The sequence below is a fragment of the Podarcis gaigeae genome (assembly GCF_964106915.1).
Source record: "Podarcis gaigeae genome assembly, chromosome: 5".
NCBI lineage: Eukaryota > Metazoa > Chordata > Lepidosauria > Squamata > Lacertidae > Podarcis > Podarcis gaigeae.
This window is the reverse complement of record NC_139681.1, coordinates 100670082-100698079: the sequence shown is the minus strand read 5'-3', so window position 1 is coordinate 100698079 and position 27998 is coordinate 100670082. Positions and strand designations below refer to the sequence as shown.

Sequence of the window (27998 nt, the reverse complement as noted above, 5' to 3'; positions counted from 1 at the left end):
CAGAGGCCAAGCAGAGAATATTGAGAAGCAAAGCAGCTAGGAAGCCTGATCTTTATTAAACTGTTGCAACAGGATCCCCCACGCAGGAGAGAGGAGGAACCCAAAACAAAGGTGTTTCTCCCTTGTGTCCTGAGTTCGAGTGTCTTCAAAGCCCATGGCGCCTTTGGTAAAGGCTGTTCTCCAATTGGATAGATCGCAGGCCAGTGTTTCCCAATTGTGGGTGTTTATACTATGTTTTTAAGCTTTGCCTTGAGAATGCTAAAGTGTGGCCCTCAGCCTGGAAAGAGCAGGGCAGAAGTTGAGTGTGGAAGAGCCCTCAGGCTTGTATGAATAGCTGCATTTTTTGTCCTGCTTTAACCGGATTGTGAATTACCAACTGGATTCACACTGTGTTTTCCCTCCCCTAGGATGAGTTTCAGAAATATACCAGGAAGAAGGTGATCCACCTGGATTTGCAGAGCATCTTGGACAGTGAAAAGCTGGACCACCTCCTTTTCGGCGCTGACCAGGATTCCGTCATCAGCAGGGCCATCATGAAGCCTGGAATGACGGTGAGTTTTTCCTTGGCACAAGCCGGCAAATGAGTGGTGGGCACCAAAAAGAGGCTTCTTTCTATCCCCACCTTCCCTGCCCCTTCCTTTCTAGATCGGAGGAAATTGTTTCCTTCTTTGGCGGTCCCTCATAGCCCAGTAAGATTGTCTTCCATAAACACGGTTTTAACAATGAGTCCGTAAGTGACTGTGGAGGCCAATTCTGGATCCAAACATCCTTCCACAGTGGGGACATAGGTTTCTGGACGGGAGTTGATCACGGTGTGGATTTGCCAAGCGTGCCTTCCTCTTAGCACGTTTCTCCCTTGCGTCTGAGTTCGAGTGTCTTCAAAGCCCAAGACACCTTTGGTCAAGGCTGCGCTACTGACTTCCTTTCATCTGCCCTGAATCTTCCAGCAAAAACCTTCCCTTTGCCTCCGTCCCAAAGAAGCCCGGGGTAGCAGATGCGCAAATGAAGCTACAAGGCTCCTTTGCCCCAGAAGCTCTTTCACTGAGCGGATGCTGTGATGCCAGCTGCCCCCTGCCGCTCAGGGGCAGGTGCGGCACTTACCTGGGCGGCGTTGCTGTCTGGCTTGACAATGGTGCGGCTCACTTGCACGCTGCCTTTGCTCCTGTCCGAGCTGGACTCCTCCATTTTCTGTAGGAAGGAAGGAGGAGAACACACATTGCGACTGGGAGAGTCTCAAGGACCAGATTAGAGGGTGCCAAAGATGGTGAAGGGTCTGGAAGCCAAGTCTTAGGAGGAGTCCTTGAGGGGGCCAGAGATGTTTAGCCTGGCCATCTGTCTTGACACGCTTTGGCTGAGATTCCTGCCTTGCACGGGGTTAGACTAGAGGACCTTTGGGGGTCCCTTCCAACTCTACAATTCTCTGAGTCTTTGAGAAGAGGAGACTGAGAGGAGGTCCGTGTTTATGGAAGACAATCTTACTCGGCTATGAGTGATCGCCAAAGAAGAAGAAGAAGAAGAAGAAAGATGATGAGTCCTGCTGGATGAGGCCAATGGGGGCCTATCAAGGGCGGTATGCAGTTCTCACCGTGGCCAACCAGATGCCTGGAGGAAATCTGCAATGAGGATTCGAACACGAGATCCATGTTCTCCCCTCTTGTGGCTTCCAGAAGCATCGCTGCCTCTCCACCCCTCCCCAAATCCTGCCGGCCCTTGTGGGGAACGGGGGAAGGCAACTGTCCTCTGCCCACAATCTTGGGCTGCAACTCTTTCTGTGTTGCCCCGCTGGGTGCTCCCTCCAGGGGCTTTTGCCAAGCAGCAGCGGAAGGACGGACACACCAGTAGCACGAGATGCAATAGCAGGTTCAGCTGATACTGGAGCAGATTGACAGATTGTGTTGCAAACAGACAGGAAAAACCACGTCCTGGAGCGAAGCCAGAGGGCTCGAGTTTTGCTCTGCCTGTTAGCAGAGGGATGGAGTTGAGGGGAGGGGAGCTCTGGGGCAACGTTCCCACGCTCCCCCCGGCTGGAGGTGGCGTGCCGCGGTGCCAGTGAATGTGCCCCGGTGCCAGCCGCGTGACCGCAAGGGTCAAGAGCCGGGAAGGGCAGCCTCCAAAATCAAGGCGGAGGGTGACGCAATGTTTACGCCAGATTTCCTCTGACAACGGAACAATGGCAGAGGATCTTTGGCACGCCCCAGACTCCTTTCTGAGGAAGCCCTGGGCTTTGCACTGCAAACCACAAGCGCTCTGCTCAGTGGAGTGTCTTGCAAACCACTTGTGTTCCCAGGGCCTCCCTCCATCGCTCAGTCACACCTTCCCAGGGTCCTGGCAGGCCCCCGGCGAGGGTGGCCTTTGTTGGTTTCTGCTTCCTTCACTGAGCAGCGAAGTGCTTGTCACAAGACAATGTTTACATTCCACAGTCAAGTGCTGTTGGGTTTTCTCACGGGAACGGAGACTGGATGTGACGTACACTGGTTTCCTGTTTTTCACTGTTCTTTTGCAGTTCAGTGTGATTCTCTCCGTGCTTTAGAGGAGAGAGGATGCCTTTCTCTGCTCCGGCAGAGGGAAGATGTTTTCTGTAAATTACCAGCTTTGAAGTGTAAATAAAGTAATATAGAGCATGTTGGCACGTACTTTTCATCATTCCGCTGTGCACTGGACACTGCTTATCTCCAATATTTGGTTCCGGGCCCAGAAAAACGCAGTGTTTTGAGAATGGACTCCAGAAGTCGGGCTCCTGGCAAAGGAACAAAGGAGCAAAGAATTGGAGTGCCGGCAAAGGATCGGAATGCAGAGGGCCGGATCGGACGATATCTCTGCGCGTCAAGATGATTTGATGAGGTATGTGCTACAGCTCCGGGCAGCCTGCCAGCTTCTAATTAATGGCTTTATGGCTGAACTTTGAACTTTTATAGCCGGTTTTGCCGTGGCACAGGCAAAAGGCTAGAAGGATAAATTTTTCCTATGCTGGGGGAAATCGAAAGTAAAGCAGCTGCAGCAGTGTCGCAGCATGAATTTAAGACAGCAGAGAGAACTTTCACTTTTGACCTTGCCTTTGGAATGCGGTTTGAAGCAGCTGCAGATAAGCAAAGCAGTTAAGCAGAAAGGCACAGGTTCACAGGCAGAGGCTGGAAATCGAAAGTACTTTTGAATTTGCTTTTGGATTGAAGCAGCTGTACACAGACGCAGCATGTATAAAGCAGCCTGATTTAAAGCAGCAGAGATGACGCAGAAGGCTAATGCCAGAGTCATGATGGCTAGCTGCAGAAGGCTGGATGAGGCAAGTGGGGAATTTGATGCCAATCAGCCAAATGCTCAACTCACAGTAGCCTGTGATACTGCCATGATTCAGAATGAAGCAGACCGCCAGGGTGATAGCTGCATGGGCAAGGGGGAGACTTCACAGTCGTCATCCCATAGTGCAGTGGAACCACCAGATGGCGCCAAAGCTTTGAAGGCAGTGAAATGCTACACGTGTGGACGTCTAGGCCATATGAAGAGGGAATGCAGATATCCCAGGGCCAAGACAGAGCAGCGCAGCGAAAGCTCATCGCGTGGAAAAGGCCGAGGCAAAGGCAAAGGTCCGGTGTCCAGGACAACGCAGCACAAGGCAATGGTCTCACGCTTCACTCCAAAGGTTGCAGAGGTCCAGAAGACATCTAGATCTTTCTTCGTTGTTGATTCAGCGGCGACCCACCACATGTGCAACGATAAGCGACTGTTCGTGTCTTTTACACCGCAGGAAGGTGCGATTCACCAGGCGGATGACCACACAATTCCCAGTAAAGGCTACGGAACTGTTGTTCTTCACAGTTTGGACTTATCGATACAGGATGTGCTTTATGTGCCAGATGCCAAGCATAATCTGCTCAGCGTTGGACAGCTGAATGAGCGGAAAATTGACGTTTCCTTTAAGAACAAAAGGTGCATCATCACAAAGAAAAATGATTATGTATTGCATGCTGAATATGTTGATCGTTTGTATGTTTTGTATTTTGATGATGTTGTGCAGGATGACACTTGTTGCATTGCAGGTTCTAACAAAAGTTTGCATGCAGAATGTATTCACGATTTTCATCGAAAATTTGGTCATTTGCATTTTGAGGCAGTATCTAAAATGCCTGCCTTGGTTGAAGGTATGACTATTAAACCCTGCAGGTACCACATGAAGTGCAAGGCATGCGCAGCAAACAAGGTAAAAATGGCTGCGAAAGGTAAGGTGTCTAGTAGGCAACCTACAGAACCATACCAGGTTGTTCATGCTGATTTGGTTGGACCACTAGCGCCCTCTTTGGGTGGAAACAGGTACTTCATGGTTCTCATTGATGCATTTTCCAGGTATATTTAAGTGTACAATCTCAAGCAGAAATCAGAGGCTTTTCCAAGGTTCAAGGAATTCTGTGCTTGGTTGGGAAATGTGCATGGTAAGAAGGTAAAGACTCTTTTCAGTGATCGCGGGGGAGAATTCACTTCTCAGCAGTTTGAAGCTTTTCTGACTGAGAAAGGAATTCAACACGATTTGTCTAGTCCTCGCTCGCCATGGCAGAATGGACTTGCAGAACGAGCAAATCAGACATTGCTTCAAGGGTTAAAAACCTTGCTGCATGATGCCAATCTTCCAGAGAGTTATTGGGCCGAAGCTCTCTCATGTTTCACTTACAGTTATAATCGCAGGTTATCTTCAGCGATTGGTTGTACCCCCTATGAGAAGATGTTTGGCAAGAAGCCATACATCAAACACATGAAAATTTTTGGTTCTGACATGTGGGTTCACTCACCACAAAACTCCAAGTTAGACAAGCGTGGATTGCATGGTATCTTTCTAGGTTATCAGAAAGGGTCTTACAGAATAATGATGACTGACTCTAAGGAAATTAAGCTCACAAGAAGTGTTGAGTACAATGCCAAGTGGGGGGAGAATGTGGGAATTTTCCAATGTTATCCTGATGACAGTGATGAAACTGAGGATAGTCAAAAGCAACCGCAACAACCCACACCCACTGATGAAGGTTCTGATTCTGAGTCTGAAACTGAATCGGGTGATTCAGAGGATTTCAAGAGTGCGAAAGCCTCTATGCGACCCTCTGAAAGCTCTGATCAAGAATTGGAGGAACCATTGTTCACAATAGGTCACTTTTCTCCTAAGAAGGAAGAGGAGAGTATTGAAGACTTAAGGCTAATTCGTAGGTCACAGAGAGCGACAAAAGGCAGACCTCCAAAGAGATTTGCTGATGAGTTTGCTAAGATAGCAGTAACAGCTGTTAAAAGCTCCAAGAAGGTGTTTGAACCTTCAAGTTTCCAAGAAATCCAGGATTTGGATTCAAAGGAAGCTGAGCCATGGTTAAATGCCATGAAGGCTGAGCTTGATTCCTTGGAAAGGAACAAGACATGGGACCTTGTTCCAGTAGTTCCAGGAATGAAACTGCTTGGAAGCAAATGGGTCTTCAAAGCGAAGACAGATCAAAATGGCAAGATAGTCAGACACAAAGCCAGATTGGTAGCCAGAGGTTTTGCACAGGTACCAGGTGAAGACTATCACAAGACCTACTCACCCACCGTGAGGTATGAGAGCATTAGGCTTATGCTCAAGCTAGCTGCAGAAGAGAATCTACACATTAGTCACCATGATGTGAATACAGCTTTTCTGTACGGATCTCTAGATGAATCACTTTATATGCTTCCACCTGATGGCGTACAGGTAAAACAGGGATTTGTTTGTGCTCTGAAGAAGTCCCTTTATGGTCTCAAACAAAGTGCACGGTGTTGGCACACAAAACTCACTGAAGTATTGTTTTCTCTAGGTTTTAAGCAAGGGAAAGCTGATCCATGTGTATTTGTCAAAGAGGAGGGACAAAAGAAACTGTATTGTTTGTTTTATGTTGATGATCTTTTATTCTTTTGGAAGGATGTCACAATGTACAATAATGCCCTAGCTCAATTGAAAGAGCACTTTGACATGAAAGATCTTGGTGAGGTAAACAACTACCTATCTCTGGAAATAGAGAGAGATCAAGATGGTAACATTCTAGTACACCAGTCACGTAAAATTGCTGATGTGTTAAGCAAACTAAACCTGATGGATGCTAACCCTGTAGACACACCGATGACAACAGGTTATCAGGTAGATGACACTGGAGAAGCATTTTCTGATACTACACTGTACAGAAGTGTGCTAGGCAAGCTAAACTTCATTGCCAGATGTTCAAGACCTGACATTGCTGTTAGCTGTAATTTGCTAAGCAGACAAGTCAACAATCCTACTGTTAAGGATTGGAAAGCTCTGAAACGCATAGCGCGGTATTTGAAAGGCACTATGCATTACAGACTGAGATTTAACAATCAGAAGTCTGGTGGTCTTGAGGTATTTGCAGATGCAAGTTTTGGAAGTGACACTACAGACAGGAAAAGTACGTCTGGAGTTTGCTATAAGTACAATCAGGGTCTATTTGATTGGTCATGCAAGAAGCAAACAACAGTTAGCTTAAGTACTTGTGAAGCTGAACTGAATGCACTGTCTTATTCACTTAAGGATTGTGAATGGTTGTTACAATTGTGCAAAGACATGAAAATTCCTGTCAAATGTCCAATCCAGGTTTACCAGGACAACAAAGCATGTTTGGCTTTGCTGAATTCTGAAGGTTGTAAGCAAAGCACGAAGCACTTGCAATTAAAGTTGCAACATGCTAGGGAACGTATTCAAAAGGGACTCGTAACGGTGTCCTATATGCCAGGTAATGAAATTCCTGCTGATGTATTGTCCAAGATTGTATCAAGGGATCAACACTGTACCTATGTGCAGAAGTTGGGTTTGTACTGATATTGTACGAACACGCTGCCCAGTGATGTTCACAGAAAGGGGGAGGATGTTGGTTTCTGCTTCCTTCACTGAGCAGCGAAGTGCTTGTCACAAGACAATGTTTACATTCCACAGTCAAGTGCTGTTGGGTTTTCTCACGGGAACGGAGACTGGATGTGACGTACACTGGTTTCCTGTTTTTCACTGTTCTTTTGCAGTTCAGTGTGATTCTCTCCGTGCTTTAGAGGAGAGAGGATGCCTTTCTCTGCTCCGGCAGAGGGAAGATGTTTTCTGTAAATTACCAGCTTTGAAGTGTAAATAAAGTAATATAGAGCATGTTGGCACGTACTTTTCATCATTCCGCTGTGCACTGGACACTGCTTATCTCCAACAGCCTTGAGTTTCGCGAGGCATGGAAGCAGGAAGTGGGCCAGGAGGGGCAGCCAAACACAGGGCGACTTTCCCCACACTTTGCTAGGCTGGCAAACAGGAGACCCAGGATGAACAAGGGCTGCAGATTCTTGGATGTTTCCGGTCACTGCAGTCAACTCTGGAAGCTGTCCCTCCCGGGTGACCGTCGGAGGATAAGAGCCTGATGGATCCAGCCAAAGACCCCCCCCTGAGCCATCATCCTGTATCCCAGTGGCCATTCAGATGCCTCTGCAAGCTTCCTCTTCTTTGGCGATCCCTCGTAGCCAAGCAAGATTGTCTTCCCTAAACACAGTCTTAACAGTGAGTCCATAAGTGACTGTGGATCCACACATCCTTCCACAGTGGGGACATAGGTTTCCGGGCAGGAGTTGATCACAGTGTGGATTTGCCAAGTGTGCCTTCCTCTTAGCACGTTTCTTCCTTGTGTCCTGAGTTTGAGTGTCTTCAAAGTCCATGACACATTTGGTCAAGGCTGTTCTCCAATTGGAGCATTCGCAGGCCAGTGTTTCTCAATTGTCAGTGTTTATACTACATTTTTTTATATTTGCCTTGAGACAGTCTTTAAACTTCTTTTGTTGACCACCAGCATTACACATTCCATTCTTAAGTCCGGAATAGAGTAGTTGCTTTGGGAGACGATCGTCAGGCATCCGCACAACATGACCAGTCCAACGAAGCTGATGTTGAAGAATCATTGCTTTGACACTGGGGATCTTTGCTTCTTCCAGTACACTGGCATTCGTTCGCTTGTCTTCCTAAGTGATGTGTAAAATTGTATACTGTGTCTCGCAGAGGCTAGAGATGCCAAGTGGTCCTCTGGACCCCAAAAGGATTTTCTGAAAATTCTTCCCTGGGGCAAATTTCCTGACTTCTAGGTCTCCAAGCCCTTGTCGTGCCAAGGTCACTGTCAGAGCACACTGGACAAAGATGACAAGCTTGCGCAGTGGGGCAAGGGCACCATCCTCGCCCCCTGCCGACACGGCAGAGTTATGTGGGGCACAGCAGAGAGGTCCATACCTGCTTATGGGCTGGGATGCTTCAGTGGGCAAGCAGGGCTGTAATGGCTTGGCTCTCCCACAGAAGCGAGACACTGGCAGTAATTATCTCAGGTTTATTGCTCAAACACATAAATCACTCCGGAGCTCCTTCACTCCGTGTCTGACTCCAAGTTAGCAGTTGCCGAGTCTAAACTCTGCCCCTTCCTCTTCTTCCAACAGGGGAAAAAAAACCCTTTTGCTTCCACTCTTTCCCCCTCCTCTCACCGACCTTTTTGCGCCTTCCAGTTTTTGGGCTGGCTATTCCCGGCCTCTCCCCTTCTGTCTCTGAGCTATTTAGGGCTTTGCTATCTTCCGCTTGCTCTCTGTTTTCTGACGCTCTGCCACTGGGCTGCCCCTCCTCCCTCTCACATTCCAGTTCACATTCCAGTGTCCTTATCTCCCTTGGCTTGCTTAGATTCCCAGCCTCTGTCAGCTTTGGAACAAGGGCACATTCAGAGCCATTGAGCATCGTGGGAGCTGCTTGGGAACTCCATGGGAGGATCAGGAACCCCTTCGCCCCCCAAAAAACCACCTCCCTGTTTACATGGGGAAGGTGGGGGGAACAACTAACAACAACAACAATTTATTTGTACCCTGCCCATCTGGCTGGGTTTCCTCAGCCACTCTGGGCAGCTTCCAACAAGGATTAAAAATACATCAAAATGTCACACATTAAAAACTTCCCTGAACAGGGCTGCCTTCAGATGTCTTTCACGTTTGTGGTTTCAAATGTTCCTGCTTCTTTTTTACTTACCACATTTTTCGCTCTATAAGACGCACCAGACCACAAGACGCACCTAGTTTTTGGAGGAGGAAAACAAGAAAAAAAATATTCTGAATCTCGAAGCTAGAACAGCAAGAGGGATCGCTGCGCAGTGAAAGCAGCAATCCCTCTTGCTGTTCTGGCTTCTGGGATAGTTGTGCAGCCTGCATTCGCTCCATTAGACGCACACACATTTCCCCTTACTTTTTAGGAAGGAAAAAGTGAGTTTTATAGAGCAAAAAATACGGTAATTACAATGGTAACAATGCACATCTTTATGCTGTTCCTCTACAGTACTCCTCTACTTCTGATCTAACCAACCCTCCTTCACAACTACCACCCCCTCTCACTCTTCACTCCATCCTCCATCAGTCTCTCCTGAAGAGGCCAAAAACCTTCTTGGCTGCGAGTCCTGGAAGACCATCTCCCTGCCTTGCAGGCCTTTTCCCACCTAGCCTGGGAGATGGATGGAAGGAGAGACTCCAACCACAAAAGCTGAGGTTGCTGAACAGACTCTGGTTTAGGATAATTGGGGGGGGGAGTTGCTGTAAGGTTTTGTATATTTATTTTAGATCTTGTTGTGATTTATGTGGTTATTCAATTTGGTTGTGTATTCTACTGTTTTATTGTTTACGAATGCTTTGCTATTTATTACATTTGTGCGATGACTTTCACCCAAAGATCTCAAAGGCCGGGTGGTCATCTGTTAGGGATTCTTTTGTTGAATATCCTTCATTGCAGGGGGTTGGAGAAGATGACTCTTGCCATCCAGTCCAATGCAACAATTCAAGCATTGAAGCTACAGCCTTTTAATTTTTAATTTTGGATTCAGTAAGGTAAACCAAAGAAATATTCATAAAGACAGCAAAGGGCGGAACATTATCGTGAAACTTATCATTCCGAAACATGATGAAAAATACCCAAAGAAATCTGCTGATTTATATGTATTTGCACATATTAATTTATAGGTATTTATAGGTATCATTTCACAATAAGTTAATTTAATCATTGTTCCCATTTGCCCCCCGCCATCCATTCATTTTATAGATGCTTTTAAATAAATAACCATAACCGTAACCATGCATTGTTCTAACAGGTGAGATACATCCATGTACAAAAAATCCGTTATGTCTGGGACCTCACGGAAAAGCAGTTCCTGAGAGTCGGGTGAGTTTTTAACTTGACGGCTGGAGACTCTGAGGGGTCAGAGGGGCCCTGGCTGAAATGCCCTCTCACCTTTCTGCCTTGTCTCCTTCTAGGTCGCTGGAGGACTCCAACACTTGCTACGAAATCCATCACAAGTTTGGAGACGGGCTGACGAGGAAGGAGAAGGCGCTCAGGTGTGGTCCACGGGGCAGAGCTGCTCCTCATCTAGTCCAATCAATTTAATCCCTTCTTTCTTTTTGTAATACATTTTTATTCCATTCTACAATTTAATATTCAACACATTTATCATATAAAAGAAAACAGAACAAAACTCTCCCCACCCCGCGACTTCCCTCAGCGTCCCCTTCTGGTTCTTTAACAATTTGCTACTTCTGCTTAAACTTTCCCTTATTTTCCCTTTTAGCCCAATGCTCTTACATTCTTATCATTTTCATACCAAATTTTCTTCCAGTTACTTCTTACATTTAATTAATTTCCGTATTGTTGTTTCTTGCTTTCTTAATTGTCAGTGTTTTACTCAAACCCTGCTAGTGAGTCCATTTCTTTACAATATTTCTGTAAATACAGCATGAACGATTCCCAGTCTTTTTAAAAATCTCTGTTGTCTTTGTCTCTGACTCTTCCTGTGAGTTTTGCCATTTCTGCATATTCCATAATTTTAACTTGCCATTCTTCTTTCATTGGTATCTTGTCTTATCTTGTCTTTCATTTCCTTTTTCCTTTCTTTTTTCCTTCCCCTTCTCCTTTTTCCTTTTCCTTTCCTTTCCTTTTCCTTTCCCTTTCCCTTTCCCCTCTCCCTCTCCCTTTCCCTTTCTCCTTTCCTTTTCACCGTTCCATTTCCCCTTTTTCCTTTCCTTTCCTTTCCCTCCCCCTTTCCACTTTCCCCTTTCCCCTTTCCCCTTTCCCCTTTCCCCTCCCCTTTTCCCTTTCCCCTTCCTTTCTATCACTTCTTAAATACCATATTTTTCGCCCTATAGGACGCACTTTTTCCCCTCCAAAAATGAAGGGGAAATGTGTGTGTGTCCCATGGGTCCAATGCAGGCTTCGCGCAGCTCTCCGCAAGCTGTGGGAGCCTGCGCCGGGCTCCCGGGCATTGCGGAGAGTTGCCTGCTCTGGAGGCTGGGGGCGGGGGAAGCTCGGGCTTCCCCCGCCCCAGCCCTGTGCCTGGGGGGGAAATAATTTCCCCCCTTTATTCCCCCCCCAAAAAACTAGGTGTGCCTTATGGGACGGTGCGTCCTATAGGGCGAAAAATACGGTATGTCTCCACGCCTCTGGCACTATCCAGCGGGGAAGGAGCTTAGGAGATAATTTTCTGTGGGGGACCAACAACTTGGATGGCTGTAAAAGAGGATTAGACAAATTCACGAAGAGAGGACTATGGATGAACTCCCAGCCAGGACGGCTCTGCCCTGCCTCCACAGATAGAGGCAGCAATGTTCCTGAATCCCAGCTGCTGGAAACCTCAGGAGGGGAGAGAGTTGCTCTTGTGTTCGAATCCTGCTTTGGTTGGTTTCCCTTTGGTGCATCTGGTCAGCCCCTGTGAGAACAGGATGCTGGCCTAGATGGGCCCCTGGCCTGACCCAGCAGAGTTCTTCTTATGTTCTTGAGATTGGATAGAAGGACATGCCCTGCCAAACCCCTGCCTTGCCCTGGAGGTCTGGGCTGCTTGTTCCTCAGGTCTTAAGGGGGGGGGTCTCCTCATCTCTCCTGTCTTTCTCAGAAAGTTGGTTTGCGGCCCCAACGCCATTGAAATCGAAGTCCGCCCCATCTGGAAATTGCTCTTTAAAGAGGTAACGGGGGTCCCTTTATTTTGGTTATTTGTTAAAGTTACCTTATTTTTCGCTCCATAGGGCGCACCAGCCCCAAAGAGCAGCATACAGGCTGTGCACAACCTCTCCCTTCCGGAGGGGTTGCGTGCGGCTATGGCACAAGCCAAGAAAGCCAGTGGGATGGATCCCGCTCGCTGTTTTGGCTAATCCTCTTTATGCCCTGCCGGGAGAGGCTGCGTGGGGCTAAAGAGGAAGCCATAGCCACGTGCAGCCTCCCCCTGCCAGAGGGCTGTGTGCGGCTATCCCTGAAGCCTGGAGAGCGAGAGGGGTCGGTGCGCACCGACGCCTCTCGCTCTCCAGGCTCCAGCGAAAGCAACACAAAGCCTTTGGAGCACAGAGGGAGCACTCCCTCTGCGCTTCGGAGGCTTAGCGTTCAGTGGCGTAGCGTGGGTTGTCAGCACGGGGCAAGGCAAGTAATTTGCACCCCCTAACCCGTGGATTTGCGCCCCCTAACCCCCAGATGTTGCGCCCGGTGCGGCCGGCCCCCCCTGCACCCCCCACGCTACGCCACTGTTAGCGTTGCTATCGCTGAAGCCAAGGAGCCAGCATTTGCTCCATAGGACGCACACACATTTCCCATCAATTTTTGGAGGGGAAAAAGTGTGTCCTACAGAGCAAAAAATATATACCACTCTTCCTCCGGAACTTGCAGGGAAAGAGGCAGCAGCCATCGCAATGGCAGGGTGGATGGGTGGGAAGGTTGTGCTAAGGCTCCTGGAGAGACCTATTTATTTGTTGCACCTTTTCCTCTGAGGAGCTCATGGTGGTGCGCATGGCTCTTGGGCCCCCACAACAACCCCGTGAGGTAGGCTAGGCTTAGAGAAGGCAGCGACTGGTCCCCAAGGTCACGCCCAGTGAGGAGCATCATCATTGATTATTTCTACCCTGCCCATTTGGCTGGGTTTCCCCAGCCACTCTGGGCGGCTTCCAACAAAAGATTAAAATTACATTAAAACATCAGGCATTAAAAACCTCCCCAAATAGGGCTGCCTTCAGATGTCTTCTAAAAGTCAGAGAGTTGTTTATTTCCTTGACATCTGGTGGAAGGGCGTTCCACAGGGAGGGTGCCACCACGGAGAAGGCCCTCTGCCTGGTTCCCTGTAACTTGGCTTTTCGCAGGGAGGGAACCGCCACAAGGCCCTCGGAGCTGGACCTCAGTGTCCGGGCAGAACGATGGGGGTGGAGATGCTCCTTCAGGTATACTGGGCCAAGGCCGTTTAGTGGGGATTCGAACCCTGGTCTCTCCCAGGTCCTAGTCCAGCAGTCTAACCCCTGCGCCACACTGCCTCTCTAGTTGGCAAGAGGCCCAGCATGGAGTCCTGGGATGCTCATCGGTCAGAGACTGGCAGACAGGCAGACTGATGTTCTCTGCCCCATGCTCTCTGCAGATCCTGAACCCTTTTTACATCTTCCAAACCTTCACGCTGACCCTCTGGCTGGTCCAGGGATACATCGAGTACTCCGTTGCCATCATCATCCTGTCCGTCATCTCTATCGCCCTCACGGTGTACGACCTCCGACAGGTGAGTCTGCCACTCCTTTTGCCCTTTTGGTCAGGGCTTCTCCTAACGTAGCTTTCCTCCACTCCTTCCTGGCACGGTTAAAGCTCCATGTCCAAATGCTCTTTTTGTGCTTGGTTGGGGTTTTTTTGCTCTGGAGATTTCCCAGCAAAAAGCTGCTCTTTAAAGCGAAATTGGAGCAAACAGCAGTCTGCGGAAAACCCCAATGGCCATTTGTTGAGCTTCAGTTTTAAATTACAGATAGGTAGCCGTGTTGGTCTGCCATAGTCAAAACAAAAAAAATTCCTTCCAGTAGCACCTTAAAAACCAACTAAGTCAGTTCTTGGTATGAGCTTTCGTGTGCATGCACACTTCTTCAGATACACTGAAACAGAAGTTAGAAGGGTCTGGAAACTTCTGTTTCAGTGTATCTGAAGAAGTGTGCATGCACACGAAAGCTCATACCAAGAACTGACTTAGTTGGTCTTTAAGGTGCTACTGGAAGGAATTTTTTTTGTTCAGTTTTAAAGAGTGTGTTTTCGCAGGGAAAGCTCTGGGGCAGAAAAGGGGGGGGGGCACTCGGACACAGAACTTGAAAGCCTGGAACTCAGGACAAGAGCTTTAATTCTAAGCAAAGGATGGGAGTGCCTTAAGCCTCCCGGAAGACCTTGCCCTCTCTCACGCCGCAGGGCACCACCCTCTCAGAGGCACCTCTTCCACTCAGCCTTTGGTTTATTTGGCCAGCTTTTCTGCCTGGCTTTTCCCATCCTGCTGACCCCCTTAGCCATATTGTGCCAGGGCTGATGGAGGTTGCATGAGAGAAAGTGGAAAGAGAAAAGTTTCCCTCCCTCTCTCCTAACACTAGAATGCATGGGAATGTTGGAAGATTCAGGACATGTTTCTAAAAAAAAAAAAAAAAAAAAAAAAAAAAATCCTGCTTCACACAGCATATGGTTAAACTGTGGAACTCCCTGCCACAAGGTTTCCCACAGTCACCTGGTTGGCCCCTGTGAGAACAAGATGCTGGACTAGATGGGCCCCCTTTAGCCTGGTCCAGCAGGCTCTCCTTTTGCATGTGATTGAATTTTACTCACTAGAGAGGAGCCGACTGGAAGGCCCCCCCAGGGACCAGCCTTCCCTGCTCAGACATGCTCAGCGCCTAAGTCTCTTCTTTCCGCAGCAATCAATCAAGTTGCACAACCTGGTGAAGGAGCACAACAAGGTGGAAGTCCTGGCCTGGACCAAGAATGAAGGTGTGTGGGTGTGTGTTTGTATTGGGGTCTTGAGACAGCTGCCTTCTTCTCCTGCCCCACAGCCTCCCCTTCCTCTCCCAGCACTTTCCTGCTTCCCCATCTCCCCACATGGGGCAGCCTCAAGGCCTTTAAAGGAAGGGTTCCCAAACTCTTCTGAGCCACCCGGGGCCGGATTTACGTATAAACTAAACAAGCTGTAGCTTGGGCCCCCCAAAAAATTTAAAGGGGGGGGGGAAACTGGATGTACAGTTCCAAAATAAAAGATAAAAAGCAAATGCAGTGGTACCTGTATTGTTCCGGAGGCCCGTTTGCAACCTGAAAAGAGTGCAACCTGAAGTGCCGTATCTGCACAGGTGCACGGTGCAATTTAGCGCTTGTGTGCATGCGCGAGTGGCAAAACCTGGAAGTAACCCTTTCCAGTACTTCCGGGTCGCCGTGGGATGTAACCTGTAAGAACATAATATGAAGCAAACGTAAGATTGAGATATGACTGTACAGTGGTCCCTCAGTTTCTGAACTTAATCTGTTCCGGAAGTCTGTTCTTAAATCGAAACCGTTCTTAAACCGAGGCACTCTTTCCCGAATGAGGCCTCCCGCCGCCAGTGCCCTTCTACCATTCAGATTCCGTTCTTAAACCAAGGTAAAGTTTGCAAACCAGGACACTACTTCCAGTTTTGCTGAGTTTGTAAACCGAATCATTCGTAAACAGGACTTTTCTTAAACTGAAGTACCACAGTAAAATAAAACCTACATACAGCAACAGTGTTTTGTGTTGTGTAGGCTCCTATTTATTATGTGCAAATGGCTTTAGATACCTATTGATGAGGTCCATAAATTAATATATAGCACATATTCAACATAAAAAACAGCGGCAATTTGTTGTTGACAAAGGACAGCTGGACAGATAAATGGCCCCATTACCTTCAGTAGCTCAGGACCTCATCAAACCTAAATCCGGCCCTGGGGCCGCCCCCCCCCCCGGTTTCATTAAATCCAAAAACAGATTGGAAAACTGGGCCCAAACCAGGAAATAATAATAATAATAATAATAATAATAATAATAATAATAATGACACCCTGTCTTTTCCCCTGAAATGAATTTCAATAGGAACGAGCATAAGGTTCTATCCAGACTTTTAGGCAGAGCTCAGCGCTTTAAAGCTCTGCGCCTGAGCGGTTGCTGTTGTTGTTTGTTCCGGCACTTTTCCTGGGAAACCTGCGCTTTAACAGAGCCCCTTTTCCTGCAGGGAGCTGCAAGGTGGAATCCTGCCAGCTGGTCCCAGGAGATGTCCTTCTCTTGGAAAGCCAGAGGTTTTCTCTGCCCTGCGATGCCATCCTCATAGAAGGGAGCTGCGTGGTCAACGAGGGGATGCTCACAGGTACACAGAACTGTCCTGGCCTCCCTTGGCCCTTCTCCCACGCCCTCCTTCTGCCCGCTCTGCTTTCTTTCTCACGCAGATGAAGGGATTTGGAGGGAGGCAGCCTGAAAGGTGAATTTAAAAGGGGGGCAGGTAAATTAAACTGTGGAACTCTCTCCAGCAGGAGACAGTGATTTGGCCGCCAAATAGAATGGCTTTAGAAGAGGATGGCGCAAACTCATGGCGGGGGAGAGGGCTGTCAGTGGTCCTACTCTGCCCCCACAGTCAGAGGCAGCGATGCTTCTGGATTTCAGTTGCCAGAGGAAAGAGGATGATTGTGCTCAGATCCTTCTTGCCCATTTCCCATTGGGGCATTTGAGACCTTCGGGTGTAGGGCAGTGTAGAAATAATAATAATAAAAAAAAACACTTGGATGGCCCCTGTGAAAACAGGATGCTGAACTGGATGGGGATATTTTCACCCCCTCCCGTTGCAAGAATCTCCTGATGTTTTCAGAAAGGAGGGGGCGGAAACTGCTCTTCGCTTCTTCCACTCCTGCCTGACTCTGTGGGAGTCTCTGTGTTATCTATGTAGAGATGAGACAGTTGTGGGTCCGGTGCACTTAGACCTGCTTTGCAGGAGTGCAAGGTCTCTGGAATTGCTCCAGTTCGCCTAGTCCAGTTGGGGCAGATCCAGATATGGAGCCAAGTCATTGGCATCGGCTCAAAGGCGTACTGACACTTCTTACCTTCTTATGTACAGTGGTGCCCCGCAAGACGAATGCCTCGCAAGACGAAAAACCCGCTAGACGAAAGGGTTTTCCGTTTTGGAGGCGCTTCGCAAAACGAATTCCCCTATGGGGTTGCTTCGCAAGACGAAAAAAATCTTGCATTCCCCCGCGGGTTTTTTCGCTTTTTTCGCCCTTTTCTTAAGCCGCTAAGCCGCTGTTCTGCTGATAAGCCGCTTAACAGCTGATCGCTGGAAGCCGCTTGACAGCTGTAGCGCTAATCCGCTAAACTGTCAATGGGCTTGCTTCGCAAGACGAAAAAACCGCTATACGAAGAGCCTCACGGAACGGATTAATTTCGTCTTGCGAGGCACCACTGTACCATATGTTTCGCTCTGTAGGATGCACCCGACCATAGGGCGCACCTTGTTTTAGAGGGGGAGAACAAAAAAAATTCTCCCGCTCTCTGTACAGCGCCCCTTCAGCAAAGCGGCAGGAGAAACGGAGCCCCTTCCATTTCTCCTCCCGCTTAGCTGAAGGGGCGCTGCGCAGCTCTCCCTCTCCCACATTGCCTCCTCCTTCAGCGAAGGCAACCCGAAGCCTCCAGAGCGCAGCGGGAGCGCTCCCTCTGCGCTTTGGAGGCTTCGCGTTGCTGTCGCTGAAGCCAAGGAGGCTGCATTCGCTCCATAAGACACACACACATTCCCCCTTAATTTTTGGAGGGGAAAAGGTGCGTCTTATAGAGCGAAAAATACGGTACAGCCTTTCCGGCCGAGGGGAGCACAACATTCATGGGCCCCATCCCCTTGGCAGCTCCTTCCGCTCTCTGCAGTGCCACCTCCGCGTGTGCCATTGCAATGAAGACAACGCTCTTCCCTTACCTGACCCCACCTTGGTTTTCTTCCCCTTGTATCTCATTGCCATTTGTAAGCTCCTTGGGGCAGGGCCTCCTTTGAAGCGCTGTGCATGTTGATGGTTCTGTGCAAAGGAATCACCACCATTGGTAATAATCCAGGCACACTGATTCAAGCTGCAAGAAAGGCAGTTTTGCGTAGACATTAGGAAGAACCTATTCTGGTTCTTCAAGATCCTGTTTGATGGCGGAACGGTCTCCTTCGGGAGATGGTGGACTCTCCTTCCTTGGAGGTTTCTAAGCAGAGGTCGGGTGGCCCTCTGTCTCGGATGCTCTAGCCGAGATTTCAGCCTTGCCGGGGGTTGGTCTAGATGACTCTGGGGGACCCTTCCAACTCCACGATGCCGTGATTCTGTGGTGATGTCCACTGAGAGGGTGAGATTTGGGCTGCGTTTGCAGGCGAAAGCGTTCCCGTGATGAAGACCCCCTTGCCCCAGACGGACAACACCAAGCCCTGGAAAGTTCACAGCGTGGAAGACTACCGCCGACACGTTCTCTTCTGCGGCACAGAGGTCATCCAGACCAAGCGAGCCGGAAAAGGCCCGGTCAGGGCCGTCGTGCTGCAGACAGGTGAGTCAAGCAGCTGTTGTGTAAAAAACCTGCCCCCTTTCCCTTATGGGGTATGCAGGAGCCCCATAGAGTCCTTTGTAGGTTCTCCATTGGTAGGAGAAAATAACAGAGGTCAGGCCGAGAATATTGAGAAGCAAAGCAGCTAGTAAGCCTGATCTTTATTGAACTGTTGCAACAGTTTCCCCACTCACCCCACACAGGAGGGAGGAGGAACCCAGAACATTGGTGTGCAAGCCCTTATATAGACTTTTGAAATTCCCCACCCTGGAGCCCAAGACCACCCCCCAAAACATCATACACGCCTCACAGAAAGAGGTGGTCCCCAGCACCTTGCGTTGCTTCTCTCCTGTCTGCCAGGATACCTGATCCTGCCTTATCTGATTGCCTTTTCTGGGTAGCCTGGCCATTCCTTGGAGATGGTAAATCCTTCGTTTCTGAATCTCTTACGCATATTGAGAGTGTGCTCAGCTTCACAGATACTTGCCAGACTGTATTTACAGGGAGGTGTAAGCAGCCCCTACAATTGGAAAGCTTTTCCCATTTCCTTCCTCCTTGCAAACACTATATGTACTGTTTCAGGCACTATGCTTATGCATGTGTGTTTGCCTTGTACATTTATGTATTTTTCTATATACTGTATTTTTTGCTCTATAAGACACACCCGACCACAAGATGCACCTAGTTTTTAGAGGAGGAAAACAAGAAAGAAAATATTCTGAATCAAATGTTGTTGAAGAGGCTTTGTGCGGCTATCCCTGAAGCCAGAACAGCAAGAGGGATTGCTGCGCAGCAATCGCTCTTGCTGTTCTGGCTTCTCTGATAGCTGCGCAGCCTGCATTTGCTCCATAAGACGCACATGCATTTCCACTTACTTTTTAGGAGGGGAAAAGTCAGTCTTATAGAGCGAAAAATACGGTGTGTGTGTGTATGTGTGTATGACTTTAGAATTTCTATAACACAGCTTTGTGATTTACACCTCTTTAAGGTAGGGAGATGGGTGACCCTGAGTGCGGAGGAGGGGGGGAGAGGAGAGAAAAATCGAATTGCTATTTTTGCAATTAGGACTCTTGCCTGTTGGTCCCCGGGAAGGTCATGGCCTCCCTTTTCCCTTCTTTCATGCCCTCCTTCTCTCTCTCCCCCCCCCCCCCGGTTTCTTTCTCATGCAGATCAAGGGATTTGGAGGGAGGCAGTTTTGCAGGTGACAGGGGTGTGGTGGGGGGGGTGTGTGGAAAATTAAACTATGGAACTCTTCCTGAAGTGAAGCGTGACTCTCCTTTCTTGAAAGTTGATGGCGCATGTGATGAATGCATGCAAAATCCTAAATTGAGCTTGACTCACCTGGTGCCAAGAGGAAGCGCTTTTCTTTTGAATACTAACAATAGCATCCAGGGAGGCAAGAGAATGTAGACCTGCAGGTTGTGTCAAAGAGCCTCTTCTCCAGGCCTGATTTTGATGCCCCCAAAAGGGTAACTGTGTCTTGGGCAGCTCAGTGATAAGCGAAACCTTTATCAGGAGTATTCAATCCGCTCTGTGGAGCGGGAAGGGGGAATGAGAGATAGGGAATGAGAAAGGAATCCAAGGGCCTTCTGGCGGTTCCTTCAGTGCGAGAAGTGAGCTTACAGGGAACCAGGCAGAGGGCCTTCTCAGTGGTGGCACCCACTCTGTTTTAACCCTCCCATCAGATGTCAAGGAAATAAACAACTATCTAACTTTTAGAAGACATCTGAAGGCAGCCCTGTTTAGGGAAGTTTTTAATGTTTGTTGTTTTTATTATGTTTTTAGATATGCTGTTTGTTGCCCAGGGTGGTTGGGGAAACCCAGCAGGTGGGCGGGGTATAAATAAATAATAGTAATAATAATAATAATAATAATAATAATAATAATAATAATAATGACAGGAGATGAATGTCTGCCCCCCACAGCCCACTCTGTGGGCTCTCCCCACCTGCCGCCCAGTGACTGGTTATCACGCAAGAGGATTAGCACTCTTCCAATATCTGGAGAGGGACGCGGGTGGAGCTGTGGGTTAAAACCACAGAGCCTAGGACTTGCCGATCAGAAGGTCGGCGGTTCGAATCCCTGTGATCGGGTGAGCTCCCGTTGCTTGGTCCCTGCTCCTGCCCACCTAGCAGGTCAAAAGCATACCAACGCAAGTAGATAAATAGGTACCACTTCGGCGGGAAGGTAAACGGCGTTTCCGTGCGCTGCTCTGGTTCTCCAGAAGCAGCTTAGTCCTGCTGGCCACATGACCCGGAAGCTGCACGCCGGCTCCCTTAGCCAATAAAGTGAGATGAGCACTGAAACCCCAGAGTCAGCCATGACTGGGCCTATTGGCCAGGGGTCCCTTTACCTTTTCATAGAATCATAGAATCATACAGTTGGAAGAGACCACAAGGGCCATCGAGTCCAACCCCCTGCCCAACAACCTTTTGTTGTTGTTCAGTCATTGAGTTGTGTCCGACTCTTCGTGACCCCCTGGACCACAGCACGCCAGGCACTCCTGTCTTCCACTGCCTCCCGCAGTTTGGTCAAACTCATGCTGGTAGCTTCGAGAACACTGTCCCACCATCTCGTCCTCTGTCGTCCCCTTCTTCTTCTGCCCTCCATCTTTCCCAACATCAGGGTCTTTTCCAGGGAGTCTTCTCTTCTCATGAGGTGGCCAAAGTCTTGGAGCCTCAGCTTCACGATCTGTCCTTCCAGTGAGCCCCTTTACCTTTACCTTACCAATATCTGGAAGGAGGAGCAAGCCTTCTTTCTGCTGCTCCAGAGAATAGAAGCTGAACCAAAGGACTTAGGCTGCAAGAAAGGGGGTCCCGGCTCAACCACAGAAAGAACTTTTGGAGGGTGAGAGCTGTTCCACAGTGGAAGGGTCTCCCTCGGAAGGTGGGGGACTCTCCTTCCTTGGAAGGTTTGAAGCAGAGCTTGGACGGCCGTCTCTCAGGGATTCTTTAGCCGAGGTTCCTGCATTGCAGGGGGCTGGACTAGAGGACCCTCAGGGTCCCTCCCCACTCTATGATTCTACTGCTGGGAAAGTGTGCCTGCCCTCTGGGTTCCTTCCAAGTCATTGTGCTTAGAGCTAGTTTCATATGAGGCTGTTTCTGGGACCGCAGGCACATGACATCTTACGCACTCCAAAGCCATAAGAAATCCAGTCCTAGGCACCTTTATTAGAATCACTGAACTGCAGAGGGTCGTCTGGTCCTAGCCCCTGACAGACGGCCAGCTGTATTTGGGCTCCGTGGAGCTTCCTCCCGAGTAAGCACGCAGAGGATCGCAGCCTAAATCCGAGCGCAAAAAGGATGGAATGTGGGGCTCTTACCTTGAATGCAAAGTTCTCTGGGAAGCCAAAGGACAAGGCGTGGGGATAACTCCTTGGGCCGAGTCTGTGTCCTGCGTTCGAGTGTCACCCATGCCACGTTTTGCTGCAGGTTTCAACACCGCCAAGGGAGACCTGGTGAGGTCCATCCTTTACCCGAAGCCCCTGAACTTCCGCCTCTACCGAGAAGCCTTCCGCTTCATCGTGGGCCTGGCTCTGATCGGCATCCTGGGGCTGGTCTACACCATCGGGGTGTACGTGAGCCGCAAGGTGAGGACCTTTTCTCTGCCCCTCCTACCTCACAGGGCTGTTGTGGGGATGGAAAGGGGAGGAGGAGGATCAGGAGGGGCTCCTTGAGTACCCTGGAGGAAAAGGTGGGTTTGAATGCAATGAATTAATAGATGGGGCTGGGCGGGGGGCTTGGATGGAGCCCGTTAAGGCAGAAGTGCATGGCCGACCCGCTGACCACATCTGCCCGGTGTGTTTGTGCCCTCCCAGCAACCCACCTCGGACACGGTGACCATGGCGCTCCTCCTCATGACGGTCGCGGTCCCTCCGGCCATTCCAGCCGCCTTGACCACCGGCATCGTCTACGCCCAGAGGAGGCTGAAGAAGAAGAAGATCTTCTGCATCAGCCCTCAGAGGATCAACATCTGTGGGCAGATCAACCTGGTCTGCTTCGACAAGGTGCCGTCTCTGGGGAATTCCCTTGGCCTTTCAAATTCCAAATCGGCCAGACTTTGTCAGAAAACGGGAGAGTTGGAAGGGATCCTAAGGACCATCTGCCTTAGTCCCTGATGGAGGGACACCCCAAGTCTGCTTGAAAGCCCCCCAGGAAGGAGAGACTTGGAATCTCTTTCCCTGTAGTTTGAATCCTTTGGTTCTGGTAATGCGGTAATTTGGGTTTCAGGCACTGAACTTTCGCCAATGAATTGCAGGGTAGAGCCCAGAGAGGACACTTTGCCCCAGGACACAAACTTTATAGGAAAAATATACATCATTTTGGCTCTTTCATCCTCTTCCCAACCGCTGTCTGCCACCCCTCATACAACCAGTTCTTGGAAACACTTTCTCAACCCCTTTTTAAAAAAATGTACATGCAGAGCCCTCCTTGTTCCTTATCAGGAGTTGTTTCTCATTCCTAACCTTCAAGCATTAGCTGTTTTGGGGTCTGGCCGCACTCTTGGGTTCGTGACTCTGGCCTTACTGGTAATGGGTTTTACAGAATTTCTACCTCAGGCCCCAGGAGGGACCATGGCTTAGTACAGCGGTCAGCAACCTTTTTCAGCCGTGGGCTGGTCCACCATCCCTCAGACCTTGTGGTGGGCCAGACTATATATGGCGGGGGGGGGGGGGAATTGAACAAATTCTTCCCCAGCTACTCTGGGCGGCTTCCACAAAGACCCAAAATACACTAAGGTGTCACACATTAAAAACTACCCTAAACAGGGCTGCCTTAAGATGTCTTCTGAATGTCAGGTAGTTGTTTATCTCTTTGACATCTGATGGGAGGGCGTTCCACAGGGCAGGTGCCACCACCGAGAAGGCCCTCTGCCTGGTTCCCTGTAGCTTTGCTTCTCGCAATGAGGGAACCGCCAGAAGGCCCTCAGCGCTGGATCTCAGTGTTCAGGCAGAACGATGGGGGTGGAGACGCTCCTTCAGGTACACTGGGCCGAGGTCGTTTAGGGCTTTAAAGGTCAGCACCAACACTTTGAATTGTGCTCGGAAACGTACTGGGAGCCAATGTAGGTCTTTCAGGACTGGTGTTATGTGGTCTCGGCGGCCGCTCCCAGTCACCAGTCTAGCTGCCGCATTCTGGATAAGTTGTAGTTTCCGGGTCCCTTCAAAGGTAGCCCCACGTGGTGCGCATTGCAGTAGTCCAAGCGGGAGATAACCAGAGCATGTACCACTCTGGCGAGACAGTCTGCAGGCAGGCAGGGTCTTAGCCTACGTACCAGATGGAGCTGGTACACAGCTGCCCTGGATAGAGATTTGACCTGTGCCTCCATGGACAGCTGTGAGTCCAAAATGGCTCCCAGGCTGCGTACCTGGTCTTGCGGGGGCACAGTTGCCCCATTCAGGGGTAACTGCCTTGAAGCCTCCAGCCCTTTCATTCCTGGGAGGTTTCTAGTCCTCAGGAGTTCTTTCCTCAAGGCTCAGCGGCACCCAGGGACTTGGCTTCCTCTGGGCAAGGAAGAAGGAAGCTCTGCGCCCCACGGAGAGCTTCCCGGTTCCCCCAGGGGCCTTCCCGTCTCTCTCTGCCCCCCTCCCCGCTTTGTGGGTCCATCCCTCGCCTTCACCCGCCCACAAGGAGATCTGTGCCTGAGCTGCCCTGCGGCACTTGAGCTGAGCATCGGGCCCTCCGCCTTCTGACCAGGGATGCCCTGTGTCTGTTTCCCCCCACCTAGACTGGCACGCTGACAGAGGATGGCCTGGATCTGTGGGGCGCCGTCCCCTGCGAAAAGAGGAGGTAAGCCCCCTGGAATGGTAGCATTGCATAGGGAAGTTGTGCTTGTGGTTGTTGTATCCCAGTGATCATCTGGTCCAACTCCCCGGGGTGGCCAGAAAATTCCTTTTAAGTAAACCTGAATACAGAGAGATTAATGAAGAAGCACTGCCCAGCCAAGGGGGCTGCAAAGCCTCTGCTTGGCTCCAGCCCCAGAAGGAGAGGGGGGGGGGGTTGCTGCTATCCAGCTTCCTGCTGCCAAGGAGAGGCTTCGGGGAAATCTAGCAAGCCAGCCCTGCTCCTTTGCAGATTCCGGCAGCAGAGAACAGTGGAAGGTTTAGTCCTCTTGGCAGTGCCTGCTTTGGGGACGGCAGCAGATTCATTTCAGAAGTCTTTCACTTCTTAAATACAAAAGGTTAAGGTGCCAACGGCCCATCTAGTCCAGCAGCACAATAATCTATCTTCCTTCCTTCCTTCCTTCCTTCCTTCCTTCCTTCCTCCCTCCCTCCCTCCCTCCTCCCTCTCTCCCTCCCTCCTCCTCCTCCTCCTCCTCCTCTTCCTCCCTCCCCTCCTTCCTCTCCTTCCTCCTCCTCTTCCTCCTCCCTCTCCTTCCTCCTTCCTCCTTCCTCCTCCTTCTACACCCCTTTGGCTCTGCGCCTGTTCAAGGGAAGCCTAAATCTTGTTCTGAAGGAGCCACTGTGTGTTTGGCCTCTGGAACGAAAGGATTAAGGAGGTTATGTTGACAGTTTCCAACAAGGGCCGATTGTTTGTGGAGTAAAGAGGGGTGCGGAGAGGGTGAGCAGTGACTGGAAGGCGGATTTCGGTGCTCCAAAAGCCTTCCTCCTGACTTACCTCCCCTAACTTGGACCTCCTTCCTGGGAGACCAGCGAGAAAGAGAGAGATGGAAAGGTTTCTGGTCGGGTAGCACAGCTGGAGGCAGAAGCGCTTGCTGGAAACCGCAGGAGGGGAAAGGACTCTTGGGTTGGGACTAGATGATCCATGAAAACAAGAAAATCAAGAAAAAATTGCAATACTTCAAAACATTACAAAATGTTAAAATGCTGAAAGAACAAGAAACAAGCACATCAGCATTTCTGAGGCTCTGATCCAGGGAAATCTCTCCACTGGGGAAAGCAGACATTTTGCATCCTTCCTTGGCCTGTGGGTGGACTAAACTTCATTTTTACTGCTCCCTTTTCCTCGCCCCTGACCTCCAGTCTTATCTTTTCATAGACCACTCTGAGGGTTTGCTGTTCTTGGTTTTTTTGCAATAAAACAATGTACAAATTTTATGAAAATCAATTAACAAATGGATTGGATTATCCCCAGATTGGGCAACCTGCATTTTCAAGGGGGAGACCAGCGGAAGGGCAGACAAGGCCAATGAAATAGGCTTTCAAAGGTCTGCAGCTGCACAGTCAACTCTGCTGTGGGGCAGCCCTTCGCCTTAGACCCAAAGACGGGCTTCTTCTTTCATCCCTGGCAGCCTTGCTGCTCCAGACAACCCTTTGAGACTCCTCTTGTCCACTTGGGCTGCAGATCCTGGAGCCCAAGCAACATCTGCTGTGTTTTGGGAAAGAGATTATTATTATTATTATTATTATTATTATTATTATTATTATTATTATTGATACATCGAGAAGAAAGAAAAGAAGAAAAACAGAAATGAAAATGAACACAATATTATTTACAAAACAATGAAGCAAAAATTGGTCTTTGAACTATAGACCCGACCTCCCATCTGTTCCTTACTTCAATTATATATTGCTGGTTGCCAACACACACTTTTATCCAAATTTGACTAATCCTTAATTTATTTTAAATCTGATGTCTTTCTTAAAGCTACCATTGAAATTGCTCGAATGCTGCGACAGAATTTAAACTACAGTAATTATTTTTCAAATGTACTTTAAAGACCTCCTTTTTAGGTTTATTCTTTATTTTTCTGATAAACTATCTAACTCTGCATATTCTGTCAGTTTTTGAATCCATTCATGAATAGAGCGGATTTTATCACTTCCGTTTTGCTGCAATAAGAACTGTTGCTGCAACTGTAGCATTTTTTGCGGGATATCCAAATCTATAATTCCCAGCAGATAAGCTTCTGGTTTTCTGTTAAAAGAGATCTTTAACCTTTTTTGTAATTCTGAATGGATGCTCTCCCCAAATATCTGGGTTTTCTTACATAGCCACCACATGTGATAGAGAGTACCTGATTTGCCTGGGAGAGAGTTTTGAAGGCGCCCTTGGCTAGTGTGGCTAATCGGCACCCCGGACTCTTTCTCCCTCTGGCAAGAGGGACCCTGGGGCTCATGCTCTGCTTTCCCTCCCAGCTTCCAGGCTGTGCACAGCTTCTCCAGCGGCTGCCCGCTGCCGTGGGGGCCCATCTGCAGAGCCATGGCCACCTGCCACTCCCTGCTGGTCTTGGACGGGAAGATCCAAGGGGATCCCCTGGACGTCAAGATGTTTGAGGGCACCAACTGGGTGAGTCGACTTTCACGCTCAGCGCTGCCGAGCAGGAAAGAGCTGGGAAGGCAAGGCATAATAATACAGTAATAATAATTTTTGTTTAGTCATGTCGGACTCTTCGTGACTCCATGGACCAGAGAATGCTAGGCACTCCTGTCTTCCACTGCCTCCTGCAGTTTGGTCAGACTCATGTTCGTAGCTTCGAGAACACTGTCCAGCCATCTCGTCCTCTGACGTCCCCTTCTCCTTGTGCCCTCCATCTTTCCCAACATCAGGGTCTTTTCCAGGGAGTCTTCTCTTCTCATGAGGTGGCCAAAGTTTTGGAGCCTCAGCTTCACGATCTGTCCTTCCAGTGAGCACTCAAGGGAGAGACGTGCTAAGAGGAAGACACGCTTGGCAAATCCTCACCGTGATCAACTCCTGTCTGGAAACCAATGTCCCCACTGTGGAAGGACATGTGGATCCAAAAGTGGCCTCCGCAGTCACTTACGGATTCATTGTTAAAACAGTGTTTATGGAAGACAATCTGACTCGGCTACGAGGGATCGCCAAAGAAGAGGAAGCTTGCAGAGGCATCTGAATGGCCACTGGGATACAGGATGATGGCTCAGGGGGGGGCGGTCTTTGGCTCTTATCCTCCGACGGTCACCCGGGAGGGACAGCTTCCAGGAGGAAGAGTTGACTGCAGTGACTGGAAACATCCAAGAATCTGCAGCCCTTGTTCATCCTGGGTTTCTTAGCCTAGCAAAGTGTGGGGAATGCACAAGTCGCCCTGTGTTTGGCTGCCCCTCCTGGCCCACTTCCTGCTTCCATGCCTCGCGAAATTCAAGGCCACTCTCGCCGGGGGCCTGCCAGGACCCTGGGACGGTGTGACTGAGCGATGGAGGGAGGCCCTGGGAACACAAGTGGTTTGCAAGACACTCCACTGAGCAGAGCGCTTGTGGTTTGCAGTGCAAAGCCTCAGAAAGGAGTCTGGGGCGTGCCAAAGATCCTCTGCCATTGTTCCGTTGTCAGAGGAAATCTGGCGTAAACATTGCGTCACCCTCTGCCTTGATTTTGGAGGCTGCCCTTCCCGGCTCTTGACCCTTGCGGTCACGCGGCTGGCGGCTGGCACCGGGGCTCATTCACTGGCACCGCGGCACGCCACCTCCAGCAGGGAGGAGCGTGGGAACGTTGCCCCAGAGGTCCCCTCCCCTCAACTCCATCCCTCTGCTAACAGGCAGAGCAAAACCCGAGCCCTCTGGCTTCGCTCCAGGACGTGGTTTTTCCTGTCTGTTTGCAACACAATCTGTCAATCTGCTCCAGTATCAGCTGAACCTGCTTTTGCATCTCGTGCTACTGGTGTGTCCGTCCTTCCGCTGCTGCTTGGCAAAAGCCCCTGGAGGGAGCACCCAGCGGGGCAACACAGAAAGAGTTGCAGCCC

At 49.6% G+C, this 27998-nt stretch overlaps 1 protein-coding gene across 4 annotated transcripts in view; it reads left to right on the top strand.

Annotated features, from left to right (window-relative positions):
• LOC310844740 (putative cation-transporting ATPase 13A5) overlaps positions 1-27998 on the top strand; it is a 60000-nt gene that overhangs the window by 11109 nt on the left and 20893 nt on the right. For 3 of the 4 annotated variants that reach the window (XM_083739230.1, XM_083739231.1, XM_083739232.1), the window contains exons 3-14: positions 408-551; positions 10125-10195; positions 10288-10368; positions 11916-11985; positions 13413-13547; positions 14704-14776; positions 16024-16155; positions 18174-18344; positions 21773-21930; positions 22159-22347; positions 24069-24130; positions 26440-26590. In XM_083739230.1, the coding sequence (XP_083595356.1) occupies positions 408-551; positions 10125-10195; positions 10288-10368; positions 11916-11985; positions 13413-13547; positions 14704-14776; positions 16024-16155; positions 18174-18344; positions 21773-21930; positions 22159-22347; positions 24069-24130; positions 26440-26590 (1437 nt within the window). Of the gene's footprint in view, positions 1-407; positions 552-8761; positions 8819-10124; positions 10196-10287; positions 10369-11915; positions 11986-13412; positions 13548-14703; positions 14777-16023; positions 16156-18173; positions 18345-21772; positions 21931-22158; positions 22348-24068; positions 24131-26439; positions 26591-27998 lie in introns of those variants that run through there. The other variant, XM_083739233.1, reaches the window with a different exon arrangement.